This window comes from Propithecus coquereli, unplaced genomic scaffold (assembly GCF_000956105.1).
Source record: "Propithecus coquereli isolate 6110/MARCELLA unplaced genomic scaffold, Pcoq_1.0 Scaffold442, whole genome shotgun sequence".
NCBI lineage: Eukaryota > Metazoa > Chordata > Mammalia > Primates > Indriidae > Propithecus > Propithecus coquereli.
Window position 1 is genome coordinate 673466 of NW_012150197.1, and position 13484 is coordinate 686949.

The 13484-nt window shown below is 68.4% G+C and overlaps 1 protein-coding gene across 9 annotated transcripts in view; it reads left to right on the forward strand.

Moving 5' to 3' along the window:
* Window positions 1–2938: 2938 nt before the first annotated feature.
* Window positions 2939–13484, forward strand: part of HELZ2 (helicase with zinc finger 2, transcriptional coactivator) — a 13867-nt gene continuing 3321 nt past the window's right edge. For 6 of the 9 annotated variants that reach the window (XR_001137894.1, XR_001137893.1, XR_001137896.1 and 3 more), the window contains exons 1-11: window positions 2939–3000; window positions 3910–5018; window positions 5306–5492; window positions 5586–5693; window positions 6152–6669; window positions 6776–7417; window positions 7667–9020; window positions 9165–9240; window positions 9315–13050; window positions 13160–13254; window positions 13334–13465. Coding sequence is in view for 5 of the 9 variants with exons in the window: in XM_012654580.1 (XP_012510034.1) it covers window positions 3994–5018; window positions 5306–5492; window positions 5586–5693; window positions 6152–6669; window positions 6776–7417; window positions 7667–9020; window positions 9165–9240; window positions 9315–13050; window positions 13160–13254; window positions 13334–13465 (7873 nt within the window). In the remaining 4 variants the exon portion in view is untranslated. The remainder of the gene's footprint in view (window positions 3001–3909; window positions 5019–5305; window positions 5493–5585; window positions 5694–6151; window positions 6670–6775; window positions 7418–7666; window positions 9021–9164; window positions 9241–9314; window positions 13051–13159; window positions 13255–13333; window positions 13466–13484) is intronic. The other 3 variants (XM_012654583.1, XM_012654581.1, XM_012654584.1) reach the window with 3 other exon arrangements.

Sequence of the window (13484 nt, forward strand, 5' to 3'; positions counted from 1 at the left end):
TCTGTTGTGAGGAGAAAGGAGGCTGCAGCCGGCGGCGGCTCACGCCTGCAGTCCTGCGCTTTGGGAGGCCGAGGGGGGAGGATCGCTTGAGGTCAAGGAGTTTGAGACCAGCCTGGGCAACAGCTGGTCTCTACAACAACGGCAAAGAGAAAGGCTGCGGTGAGCCCCGAACACGTACAGACCTCGCCTGTCTTCACGCAGGCGTGTCTGTGGAAGCGCGGTTGAAGGGCGTGGGCCCTGCGCTTCTGGGGGCCGAGTGCGGGGCAGGGTCAGCTCTTGCTCGTCAGAGAGGTGGAACGTTATCCTGTGGTTCTGATGTTCTTGTCCTCAGAATGAGGTTGAACATTTTCTCTACACTTGCAGCAATTCCTATTTTTTGGTGGGACGGCGTCAAATGATCCTTTACTGAAACGCTTTCCTTTGTGCTTTTACCTGGATGGGCAGCCATGTCCCCTGTGATGCCACGAGGGGGCGGCCATCAGCACTGCAGCTGCAGAGGGGCAGCTCCCCGGCTCTCTTCAGTGGTTCCAGAGAGTTCTCTGGCTAAAGATCTGTCTGGCAACGTTGACACTCTCATCAAAAGTGATACTTCCGTTCTGTGTAATGTTTTTCTGTTTCTTTCTGTCCCTTGGTGGTTCCTCGGGCTTTGATGATCAGGGGCGGGGGGTTCGGTTTCAGTTTGGTCTTGTCTTTTCTGTTCTGTCAGTTTCACTGTAAACTCAGACCTTCCAGGCACCGGTTGCCTTGGCGATGTCACCACCGACCTATTTTGGAGACGGACCCAGGGGGCCGATCTTGGGGGCCAGGGCAGCTGTGGCACCGACTCGGCCACCCGGGCACCTCGGGCGCACGACCTTGACATCCTTGGCGGCTTGGTGGAGGCGGCTGGTGTCGGCTTAAGCCGGATTCGGGACCAAAGAAAGTTGTGCCTTGGCCTCCTGCAAGCCGAAAACCGAAAGTATTTCTATTTGTTTGTAAAATATTGCTTCACAGCCTCTGCCTATTTTTCTTTTGGAATCTTTTTCTAATTTATTGGATCTTTACGATATATATGGAAGCAATCAGACTTTAAGCTATGATATGAGCTGTGCCTTTTTTTCAGTTAGTATTTGGCTCTTGACTGTACTGATGGTGTTTTTCTCCTCCATATAAACTCGTTTTATTTTTGTGTGTTGGGACGTGTCAGTGGTGTGCTGGGAGATGTTCAACAACTGGTTTTCCGAGGAGGGAAAGCAATGCCCCGCCTGCCAGCGTGTGTTGGTCCGCGTCACTCCTGTGCCCCTCACGGCCGAGCAGGGCAGTCCTGGAGCTCTGAGGAGGAGCCCTTTGCTGCTCAGCCCTGCTGGGTGGGTCCCTCTCGGAAAGGCCTTTCCCAGGCCAGGGTTACTCATAAACAGCACATTCTACCTGGTTTCTCTGGGTACCTCTGTGGTCGATCAGTTTCCTTTTTTCTTCTCTTTTTTTTCCGCACGGGCTCTGCCGTTCTGTGCGGTTGATCAGTTCTTCCTGTGTAAATCTTTGACCGCCTGCCATTTAATTTTTGTGTTAGGTGCTGGGTGGAGACCTTCCTTCGCTTCTGTTTCAAGACGATACCCAGTTCTCAGGAAACCTGCTGCGTGAGCCACCGTCCCCCGGGGTCTGAAATGCTGTCGCCGTGCCCCCCACCTGTATGCACCCCGGTCTATTCCTGGACTCTCTGTCCTGCCGCGGATCCGCGTCCCCCGTGCCTCACGCTGCTCCCGTAGCTGTGCTGCGTGTCTTAGCGTCCGGTCGCCCTCAAACCCGCCAGAGGCCTTTTAAATCGTTTTCCTGCCTGTTCCCTCGTTTATCTTACGCTTTTGCAAATGAACTTCCAAGTCGCCAAGCACCGGGCCTCCAATTCCTCTCGGCATTTTGCTGAGATCGGGTAGATTCCTAGGAAGGTTTAGAAGAACTGAGTCGTGCTCTTTCCAAGAGCATAGTATTCCACACGCTGTGAGCGGTGTCTCTCAGCAACGTTTTGCAAAGTTTTGCATATTTTTAAAGTGCTCCCTGGGTCTCTTGTTGCTGTTTTTGTGGACTCCGTTTGTGCAGAGGCTCCTGGTGTGACCCTGTGACTGTCAGTCGCATTCTCAGCCCGAGGTGGCTTAAATGGGACACATCCCGAGACCCCTGCCAACAGGTGGCTTAAATGGGACACATCCCGAGACCCCTGCCAACAGGTGGCTTAAATGGGACACATCCCGAGACCCCTGCCAACAGGGTGCCTCGGGTGGGGAGGAGCTGTTGCTGGAGGGAGGTGTGAGGCCGCGGTTGTCTGCTGCTGAGTAGCAAACCACGCACAGCCACAAACACCCCTTACCCCACGGTGGGGGATGGCAGGGTGGCTGGTCCAGGCTGGGGGCTCCCCTGAGCTTGCCATCTGTTGGCTGCGGCTGTCGTTGGCAGGAGGCCACAGGGGCGCTGGAGGGTCCCCCCAGAGCCAGGATCAGGGCCCCCGCTGGGCAGGGGTCTCCAGGGCTGGGCAGGGGTCCTGGCCTTGTGGCTAGCCAGCGCTCAGCCTGCTCAGCCTTCGCGGCCCCAGTGCCTCAACTTATGCGGGACTGACGGTGGCTGCCCCAGCCAGGGTGGGAGGCTCGCGCGGGACCACCGTGGGCCTGCCCTCCAGCACCGGAATGGCCTCACTCCGCCCGGCTCTGGCGCAGTCCCGACATCGGGGTGTTAAGGGGTCGGATGTGCCCGTCTGGCCGCCTCCCCCAGGCAGCCTTCCTGGGGTGGGGCCCGGGCACCCCTCGGCCCCAGGGGGGTCGGCCCGGGCTCGCTCGCCCGCGGTTCCCGAGGGCGTCCGCGGGCCGGGGTCTCCGCTCTGCTCGGCGGGAGCCCGCGGGCGGGGCGGGGGCGTGTCGCGGGCGGGGCGGGTGGGCAGTGAGGTAATTTCCGCGATCGGCGGCGGAGGCCGAGCCGCCCGGGGCAGAATCGAAACTGATCGCGGAATCGAAAGTGAGCGCGGCGCGGCGGAGGGTGAGCGCGGCCGGCGGGGGTCTCCGGGCGGGGTTCTCCGGGCCGGGTCGGGGTCTCCGGGCCGGGTCGGGGTCTCCGGGCCGGGCGGGGTTCTGCGGGCGGGGGGAGGTCCGCGCGCCGGGACCCGCCGCCCAGCCCCAGCCGGGAGGCAGCGCAGCCCGCGGGGAGCGTGCGGGTCTCGCGCCGAAACTTTGTCCCCGCCGCTGCGGCCGCGGGCTTTGGAGTCAGCTCGGGCGACTCTTGGGCCGTTGGCTTCGTTTTCTTGTTGGGCGCGGCGGGTTCGCAGACGGGCTGCGCTTTCTGCCTCTCCTAACGTTTCCCCCGAAAGTCCCTTTAGACCCAGCCGGCAGTTTGCAGGGCGCTGTCCCCTGGCCCTCCTCAGCTGGGGTGGGCTCCCCGAGCCCCCACTTCCCCCTGGCACCCCTGTCGGGAGCCCTGACCCAGACACCCCTGCCCAGGGGCCTCTGCAAGGCTGTGCCCCCGCCTGGGACGCCCCCTGCCCAGGCCAGGCTGGGGGGCTCTGTTCCTAGGAGCCAGCGGTCATTTCACAGAGAGGGGGTGCTGTGTCTTTGGAAGTTAGGGGGCTTGGGCCTAAGGGGCCTTTGGGTGCACAGGACCCTGGAGGGGGTTCTGCTCTGGGGAGCTGCGGGCCACAGGGGCTCTGCCTTCCTCCCGGGCTCCAGAGGCCCCACAGCAGTGGCTTTGGCAGCCCTTGGGCGGGGCCTGGAGACCCTTGAGGAGGTTGGGGCTGGGGTCAGGTCAGTGGGCCCGGACTCCCTGGACAGGCTCAGGCTGCTGGCCACGGCCAGTCCTTTGGGCGTCAGGTTGGGCTGGGGGAGGGTCACGTGTCTGAGCCCTCTGGGGGAGGGTGCCTCTGGCCTCAGCCTGCCCTTGTCCCTCCTGTCCCAGACCGCACACCTCCGGGCAGTCCCAGCGGACCAGTGAGCTCAGCAGCCTCAGACCCCGTCCCGAAGATCCAGGCCAGCGTCGGAGATGGAGGCCCCAGGGTCCTGCCCATCGCCTGCCAGCCCCACCGCCACCAAGGGGCCGTCCCTGGCCAGGCTGCGCGCCCAGCTGGACCTGTACCTAGGCTGCTCCCGCTGCACGCAGCGCCTCAACGAGAGCACATACATCCTGCGCGGGCTGGAGCACAGCTGCCCCCGCGAGATCCTGCTGGCCCGCTTCAAGCGAGCCACCAAGAGCAAGGTCTGGCGCAAGGTGGGCCGCCGGCCCAGCTTCCCAAGGCCTTCCCGCTACGAAGTCTGTCGCTACTACAGCCCAGGGCTCGGCTGCCGGCGCCACCGGAACCAGTGCACCTTCGCACGCAGCCGCGAGGAGGCCCTGGTCTGGACCTTCGAGCGGGAGCACAACCTCCGGCGCCTGTGGCTGAAGGCAGCGGTGCAGGGCGAAGGGGCCCAGGGCGGGTCGGGCGGGCCAGGCAGGGTGGCCGACGCTATCCGAGAGGAGTTTGGCGGCCACTTCGAGCTGCTCTGCTCCCTCTGCTTCCGGCACAGCCCCCAACGCATCCGCCCTGTGGACCCCCAGGGGCCGTGCCCCGAGCACGGAGCTTGCCCCTCACTCCTGACCCACGTGAGCACCGAGGGCCACCGCAAGCAGCAGTTCGTGGAGGTGCGGCCACAGCCCCAGTACGGCCAGCCGCTAGCCTACTGCATGTTCGTGGGGCGCGGGCGGCCCTGCCGGCACGGGGCGTCCCGCTGCCAGTATGCGCACAGCGCCGTGGAGATGGCCGTGTGGGAGGCCGAGCTGCTGAACAGCCTCAAGCGGGAGGACCTGCTGACTCCCGCGGCCCTGCGGGACGGGTGCACAGCCCCACGCAGGCAGCTCCCCGGGGCCCGGCTGTACTGCCACGCCTGCCAGCTTACCTGCCACTCTCAGGAGGCTTTCGAGAACCACTGCTCCTCCTGGGAGCACACACACATGGTGGCCCTCGACCTGGCCGTGCCCTGGGAGCACCGCCGCCCACCCATGGGGCTCTCCAAGTTCGAGCTCTGCCCAGAGTAAGGGTGCTTGGGGTGGGAGCTTAGGGTGGGGGATGAGCTGCCAAGGCCAGAGCCAGGGGCCCTCATGTTCACGGGGCCTAGGGCCTCCCGGGACCTGGGTAAAGAAGGTCTGTTGCTGGGCCCTGAACAGGGCAGGCAAAGTCCCTGCTCTGTGCCACCCGCTGGCCTGGAGCCTATTACTGCTCCCCCCACACAGGCCAATATTGGGCCGTGGGGGTCCCAGCCTTTGCGCCTGCCATGGTGGCTGCACCTGTGTGAGGAGGCCCTGCTAACCCTGTCCCCAGGCCTGACCTCTGTGAGTACGGGGACGTCTGCACCAAGGCACACTCGGCACAGGAGCTGCAGGAGTGGGTCCAGAGGGTGCAAGCTGCGGAGCTGCGGGAGCAGGCGGCCTGGCGGGACGGGCTGGTGCCCTACCAGGTGCGGCTGCTGGCTGAGTATGAGGGCGGCGGCGGCGGCGAGGCCCTGGTGGTAAGTGGGACCCTGTGGGCAGGTGTGGGGCGGGGTCCGGGGCAGGTGCGGGGGTCCGGGGCAGCCCTGCTGAGGGCCAGGCTCCCTGTGCAGCTGGCCGAGACTGTCGAGGGCGTGTCCGTCTCCTGCAACCAGCCACTGGTGCATCGGGCCCGGGAGAAGAAGACCCAGCACAGCTGGGTGTTCACCATCCGCTCGGAGGTGAGGTGTTAACGCAGCTCCTGCAGCGTCGGGCCGGCAAGGCGCCCCAGCCCCGGGGGGACAGCGGGAGTGAAGACCGCACGGTGGGCCGACGTGGGGAGCTGGGGTCTGGGCCGACACCCAGGCACCGCCTCTCAGTGTCTATGTGGCCTGGAGCAGGGCCCCAGTCTCTCAGCCTCAGTTTCCTCACCTGCACACCGGGTGACTGAGACGCAGATGGGGTTCGCCGTGTCTGGGCCTAGGGAGTGAGGGACAAGCCCCAGGGCCTCAGGCAGGTTCTGTGGCCCCCATTTTGCAGAGGAGAAAACTGAGGTCGAGACAGTCTCAGTGGCCTGCCTGGGTCACACACCAGCTAGTGGCAGAGCCGGGACCCAAGCTCCACGCTTCGGTTGCACCGCCCCGGCGGCGTCTGGGGCGGGGGTTGCTGGGGCCTCCCTCACCGTGGCTGTCCTCCCCAGGACCCCCTGTTGCACGTGGCCCTGCTGAAGCAGGAGCCGGGAGCGGACTTCTCCCTGCTGGCGCCCGGCCTCCCGCCAGGCCGGCTCTACGCACGGGGGGAGCGCTTCCGCGAGCCCAGGTCCCCGACCGACTTCCGGGTGGGAGTGAGTGTGCAGACCACCTCCTTCGGCACCTTTAAGCAGTGGGTGGTCTTTGACTTCGGCCGCCGGCCGGTGCTGCTCCAAAAGCTGGAGCTGGAGCTGGGCCAGGTGCACTGCCCGGGCCTCCGGGAAGGAACGGTGCCCGGCCACTCAGAGGAGCTGGAGCGCTGGCACCCCGGCAACCGCCACGTGGTGCCTGGCGTGGAGCAGACGGCCGAGCAGACGGCGCTGATGGCCAAGTACAAGGTGCCCGCCCAGGCCCTGGAGTCCACGCACAGCAGCCCTGCCCCGGGCCCCCCGTCTCGGGCCAACTATCGGCAGAGGATGCACCGGTTCCTCTACGAGGAGGAGGCGGCTCAGCAGTGGCTCGTGGCCAAGTGAGTGTGGCCGGCGGGCGGGTGGGCGGGGGGGGGCCGGGAGTCGGGACTTGGAGCTGGGCCTGGCGGCCGTGGCCCTGTGGGCTGACCTGGGTCCTCCTGCCAGGTTGTCCCTTCGGGCCCAGGTGTCCCTGAAGACAGCGCTGCAGACGCCAGCCCTGGGCATGCTCTTCGCGTCGCCCGGAGCGCTCTACGCCGAAGTCCCCATCCCCGCCTCCCTGGCGCCCGACACAGAGCAGGGCTTCCTGCTGGGCCGGGCGGTCAGCACGGCCCTCGTGGCCCCGGTGCCCGCGCCCAACAGCACGGTGTTCGAGGTGCGGCTGGAGCGGCGGGCCAGGTCGGAGCAGGCGCTCTGGCTGCTCCTGCCGGCCCACTGCTGCGAGGCCCTGGGGCTGCAGCCTGAGGCCAGCCCCATCCTGGAGGTGCAGTTCCAGATCGACCCGCTGACCTTCTGCCTGTGGCACCAGGCAGTGGACGCGCTGCCCGAGGAGCGCCTGGTGGTGCCCGACTTGCCGGCCTGCGCCCTGCCGTGCCCGCGGCCCGCCCCACCCTCCCTGCGCGGCAACTGCAAGCAGAAGCTGGCCATGGCGCTCATTGCGGGCAGCGGCCCGGGGGACGGGCGGCCCGTGTCCCCGCTACTCATCTACGGCCCCTTTGGCACTGGCAAGACCTACACGCTGGCCATGGCCTCCCTGCAGGTGCTCAGGCAGCCGCGCACCAGGGTGCTCATCTGCACGCACACCAACAGGTGGGCCGGGCTGCCGGGCCGGGCACGCCGGGCAGCAGTTCCAGTCCCCTGACCCTTGCAGGACTCTCCCCACGGGGGTCGCCCTGGGCTTCACCAGGCGGGAGTCCCCTGGGGTGGGCCTGCTGTTCGGGCGAGGGCTGAGGGGCCTGTGCAGAGGCTGGGACCAAGGAGAGAGCCCCAGGGCGGATGCGGCTTGGCCGGCCCAGCACTTCCTGTGGCCAGGCTTGTTTCTGATTTTTACGGAAACAGGTTTCACGTCTGGCCAGCGCGGTCTCCTCACTCCCCCGATGCCCCTGCCCGGCAGGAGGAAGCGCCCAGGACGGCAGCCCCGTGCCCGGGGCTGGTTCCAGGGGGGGCCTGGTCTCTGCAGTGTCTGAGGGGCTGGTGGGGCGAGGCTGTGCCTGGGGCCCGCAGCCCTTCCCTGGCCTCTGCCCTTGACCCTGCTCCAGGCAGTGGACGCCGGCTGTGTCTGCTCACCTGGCCGCGTCTGGGGGCTGTGCTCAGGCTCAGCTCCAGACTCTGGCCACCCGGGCAGCCTCAGGCCGTGTCCTTCTTTCCAATCCACACAGGCAGCTCCTTCGCCTCCTCCGGGGAGCCCTCCCTGACCACCTGGTTCTCTGCCATTGCCCTGTCCTCGTTGGCGTTGACCTTCCTTATTTTTCATGTGTGCCTGTCCCTTCCGCCGGCCTTGAGCTGCGGGGGCAGGACCTGTGTCTGTCTGCCTGGTCAGGGTCCCTGGGATCCAGGAGGGCTGGGTGCACGGTGGGAGCCTGGGCCGACCCCCAAGGCCCCAGCGAGCAGCCACGCCCTTCCCCACAGCGCCGCCGACATCTACGTGCAGGAGTATTTCCACGGCTACGTCAGCGGCGGCCACCCCGAGGCCACTCCGCTGCGGGTGATGTACACGGACCGCCCCCCGCGCCAGACGGACCCGACCACGCTGCGCTACTGCTGCCTGACGCAGGACGGCCGGGCCTTCCGCCCGCCCACGGAGGCGGAGCTGGCGCGGCACCGCCTGGTGGTCACCACCACCTCCCAGGCCCGCGAGCTCAGGGTGCCGGCCGGCTTCTTCTCACACATCCTCATCGACGAGGCCGCCCAGATGCTGGAGTGCGAGGCCCTGACCCCGCTGCGCTACGCCACCCCCGGCACCCGCGTGGTGCTGGCGGGCGACCACATGCAGGTCGCGCCCAAGCTGTTCAGCGTGGCCAGGGCCAGGGCGGCCGAGCACACGCTGCTGTACCGCCTCTTCCTGCACTACCAGCAGGAGGCGCACGAGGTCGCGCGGCAGAGCCGCGTCGTCTTCCACGAGAACTACCGCTCCACGGAAGCCATCGTCAGGTTCGTCTCCCGCCACTTCTACCTGGCCAAGGGCAGCCCCATCCACGCCAGCGGCAAGGTCCCGTGCCACCCCCGCCGCCACCCACTGGTGTTCTGCCACGTGGCGGGCAGCCCCGAGCGGGACATGTCGAGGACGTCCTGGCTGAACCTGGCGGAGATCGTCCAGGTCGTGGAGCAGGTGCAGGACGTCTACGACACCTGGCCCAGCTGCTGGGGCGGCCGGGAGCAGAGATACATCTGCGCCGTCTCCCACGGCGCCCAGGTGAGCTGGCCCCTCTCACCACCCCAGCCTCGGTTTCCCCGTCTGTAGGGGGCTCAGTCCCCAGGGCGTTCGGGGCTGGGGTGGCGGCGCCCTCCTTGCCAGCGCAGGGCAGGCGCCCGCTGCCCCGGCCCGTGTCGCCTGCAGGTCGGCGCACTGAGGCAGGAGCTCCGGAGGAGGAACCTGGGCGAGGTGTCCGTGGGCAGCTTTGAGATCCTGCCAGGTGGGTGACTGGGGGCCGGGCGGTGTGGCGCCTCGCCCCCTCCTGGCGCCCTGCCTGACCCGCGTCCCTCGCAGGGCGGCAGTTCCGTGCCGTGGTGCTGAGCACCGTGCACAACCGCGACAGCCTGCTGGGCCCTGGGGCGCCGGCTGCGGACTTCTTCACAGACGCCCGTGTGCTCAACACGGTCCTGACGCGCGCCCAGTCCCAGCTGGTGGCCGTGGGCGACGCCGTGGCCCTTTGCTCCTTCGGGGCCTGCAGCAAGCTGTGGAAGAGCTTCATCAGAGAGTGCGTGGAGCGGCGCAGCGTCTGCCCCCAGGGCCTGTCGCTGGAGCAGATCGAGCAGGGTGTGGCCCGCGGGCAGCGCTGCGCCCTCAGGGCAGAGGGGGCCGGGGCCGCTGCGCCCAGCAGGGGCATCCTGGAGGGGCCCGTGGGGGGCCCGGCCGTGGAGTGCACGGCTGCCGCCACAGTCCCGGCAAGAGCAGAAGTCGGGGACCAGGCCTCGTGCGCCACGGCCCGTGGCATCACGGCCGTGGGGAGTCCCGCTGTGGAGGAGGCGGCCCCAGCGCAGACAGCTGTCAGGACGGCTGCACTGGCAGGAGGCACGGCGCCAGGGAACGCGGCAGCAGGAGCGCCCGCCGCAGAGGGCGGCGAGTCAGAGGACCCCGAGGACGCCGAGTCTGACTTCTGGCCGTCGGATGGGGAGCTCAACGCTGACGACTCCATCCTGCAGGAGCTGCTGGACGAGAGCCGGAAGGTGACGGTGACCGTCGGGGAGGACGGGCTGCTGGACACCGTCGCCAGGCCCGCGAGCCCGCGCCAGGCCCGTCACTACGTGAACCTGCCCTCGGCGGTTCTGCTCAAGCTGCTGGTCAGGGAGCCCGAGCTGTACCGCCGCTGCACCTTCCTGCCGGAGACCTTCGAGCGGGCGTCTGCCGTGCCGCGGGACGGTGAGGCCTCCGGCGCCATCCAGCTCAGGGGCCGCCGGAACTGCGGCATGGCCTTCAGCGGCGACGAGGTGCTGGTGAAGGTCCTCCCCGGGGCCGCTGGCGACGGAGGCCTCGCGGAGCGGCTGCAGGGCCGTGTGGTGGGTGTGCTGAAGAGGCGGCGGCAGGACCTGGCGTTCGTGTGCCGCGTGGACGAGTGGGACCCCCGCATCATGGTCCCCCTCAACGGCTCCGTGACCAAGATCTTCGTGGCCGAGCTGAAGGACCCGCTGCAGGTGCCCGTCTACCGCCTGCACCAGGGCCGGGTGCAGCGCGTGGGCCAAGAGAGGCTCACGCCCGAGGCCCGGCGTGGCCGGCTCTTCTGGGTCCGCATCGTCCTGTGGCGGACCCGCTTCTACTACCCGCTGGGCGTTGTCCTGGAGGTGCTGCCCGAGGCTACCAGCTGGGACCGGGGTCTCCGCATCCTGGACCTGGAGTACGGCCTGAGGGCGCCCTCGCCGGACCCAGCTGCTGTCACCAAGGTGCTGCAGAAACACCGGGCGGAGCTCGGCCGCGTTGGTGGCCGGCGGGAGGACTGCCGCCGCCTCCTGACCTTCACGGTGGACCCCCAGGACGCCTGCAACCTGGACGATGCCCTCAGCGTCCGGGACCTGGGCCCCAGCTACGAGGTGGCCGTGCACATCGCGGATGTGGCCAGCCTCCTGCCCAGGGATGGGGCGTTGGATGTGGAGGCCCGCAGGCGGGGCACGGCGTTCTATGCGCCTGGCCGGGAGCCGGTCCCCATGCTGCCGGCCAGCCTCTGCCGGGACGCGCTCAGCCTCCTGCCGGGCCAGGACCGCCCGGCCCTGTCACTCTTCCTCACCATGGAGAAGGACAGCGGCCAGCTCAGGGGCCTGCGCTTTGCGCTCTCCGTGGTCTGCTCCGACCGGCAGCTGAGCTACGAGGAAGCCGAGCGGGTGATCCGGGAGCACGCGGGCGCCGGCCGAGAGCTGCCGGCCCGCCTGGACTCTGTGGACGCCTGCGTGGTGGCCGCGTTCTACTTCTCCCGCGTGCTGCGCCAGCACCGCCTGCAGGGCGCCTGTCTCTATGAGCAGCTGGACGAGGACAGCACCCCGGGTTTCCGCGCAGCCCACCTCATGGTCAAGGAGTACATGATCCAGTTCAACAGCCTCGCGGCAGAATTCCTGGTGGGCAGCGAGCGCACGCGCACGGTCACGCCGCTGCGCCGGCAGCCCGCGCCCAGCAGCCACCAGCTGAAGGCCGTGTCCGAGAAGCACGGGCCGCTCGTGCCCCTGTCGCTGCACCTCAGCCACCACCTGCGCGGCGGCGGCCACCCCGCGCCGCAGCTGCAGCTCCTGGCCTCCCTCTGGAAGCAGGTCCAGTGCGCCGCCTGCAGCCAGGACTACGAGCAGATGGCGGACTTAATCGCCACGGATGACATGCACCCCTCGCTGGCGCCCGCGGGCCTCGACTTCCGAAAGGCCCTGGGCCGCTCCGTCTTCGGCCGCTCTGGTCAGGACGCGCAGCCGCAGGCCGGACACTACATGCTGCAGGTGGGCCACTACACCTGGGCCACCTCACCCATCCGCAGGTACCTGGACGTGGTGCTGCAGCGGCAGATCCTGCTGGCGCTGGGCCACGGGGGTGCCGCGTACTCCGTGAGGGACATCGACAGGCTCTGCCTGGACTTCGGCCGGCAGCACGCGCAGGCGCAGAGCTACCAGCGCCGGGCCCGGGGCCTGCAGCTGGCCGTGCAGCTCAAGGCGCAGCCTCGCCACAAGCTGGGCTTCGTGGTGGATGTGGACGGCGGCGGCCGTGGCTTCAAGCTGCTCTTCCCCACCCACCGGGAGACGCTGCCCGACCCCTGCCCCGTCCTCTACCGCGCCCTGCAGCTGGCCGAGCCGCCCCGGGACCCCGCGGGCCAGCCGGGCCTGCAGCTCCTGTGGCGGCGCCGCGTCTACTCCACGCAGGGCTCCAAGCCAGCCTTCCCGACGCCTGGCGCCCTGCACAACCCACACACCCGGACCGTCAGCGCAGCTGTGTGGAAGCGGCTGCTGGCACTGGTGGAGGAGCAGCGCTGGCCGGAGGCGGCCGCCCTCGTCCGGGAGCAGGGGGAGGAGGCCTCGCCGGGGCGGGAGCTGGTGCAGGTGCGGCGGAGCCGCTGCGGCCACTTCCTGGAGGTGGCCCAGGAACTGGGCAGCGGGGACACGCTGCAGGTGCAGCTTGGCGCCAGCCTGCAGCGCGGCTTCCTGGCGCCCACCCTGCAGCTGTGGGCCGTGGCGCCTGGCCTCAGCCTCTGCCTGGAGCACGTGGAGCGGCCCGGGGACTGCTTCGTGGGCCACGCACACCGGGCGCCCCAGGACCGGTACCGAGACGTGGACGAGTACGCCCGTGTGTGGCAGCCGTTCTGCGCCCTGGAGTCGGTCACCAGCGCGGTCGCCGAGAACAGCTCCATCACCCTGCAGCACCTGCGGCTCTCCTGGGATGCGGAGCAGACGCCACAGGGGCAGCTGCAGGGCACCTTCCGCCTGGAGGCCTCCTTCCTCCGGGAGAACTGCATCGACGTCGACCTCGGCCACTGCTACCTCTGCATCCGGCTGGAGGGGCTGCGCGCACCGCCCGGCCCCCCGGCACCCGGGCCCAGCAGCTTTGGCCCCCTCCTGAGCGTGGACCCCGGCACATACACCTGGGTGGCCCACGGGCTGACCGAGGACAGCGACCAGGAGGGCCGGGCGGACGGGCGGGAGGCCCCCGGGCTGGTGCATTTCTTCATTCACCACATGGCCATGGAGAAGGTTCCAGAAGACGTGCTGAGGCCTGGCACCCAGTTCACCGTTGAGGTGCTGCCCAAGCAGCTTCCCGATCTGTGAGTGGTGGGGTGGGCAGGGCTCCCCGGATCTCCCGTCCAGGGGCAGCGGCCCGCGGGGCGCAGCCCTCCCCGCGAGTGCGCGGTTCCAGCGTCTGTCTCCACCCAGCCGCAAGGAAGAAGCTGTTCGCAGACTGGCGAGAGCGTCCCCGCTGGTCACCAGCATTGCCCTGGGGCGGCCCGTCCAGCAGCCCCTCCCCAGAGGTAGGCCTGCCCCGCCCCCGCCTGCCCCGCCCCACCCCGCACCCCTGCTCAGGGCGGCCTGTCCCCACGCCACCCTCAGCAGCCACCAGCAGGTTCCTGGCGCAGCAGACCTTCGACATCCCTGGAGGCCGCCACAAGCTGAACGCCAGCCAGAATGGGGCCGTCAGGGAGGCCCTGAGGAGGCCGTTTGCAGTCATCCAGGGTCCGCCAGGTGGGCGTGGGGGGCGCCG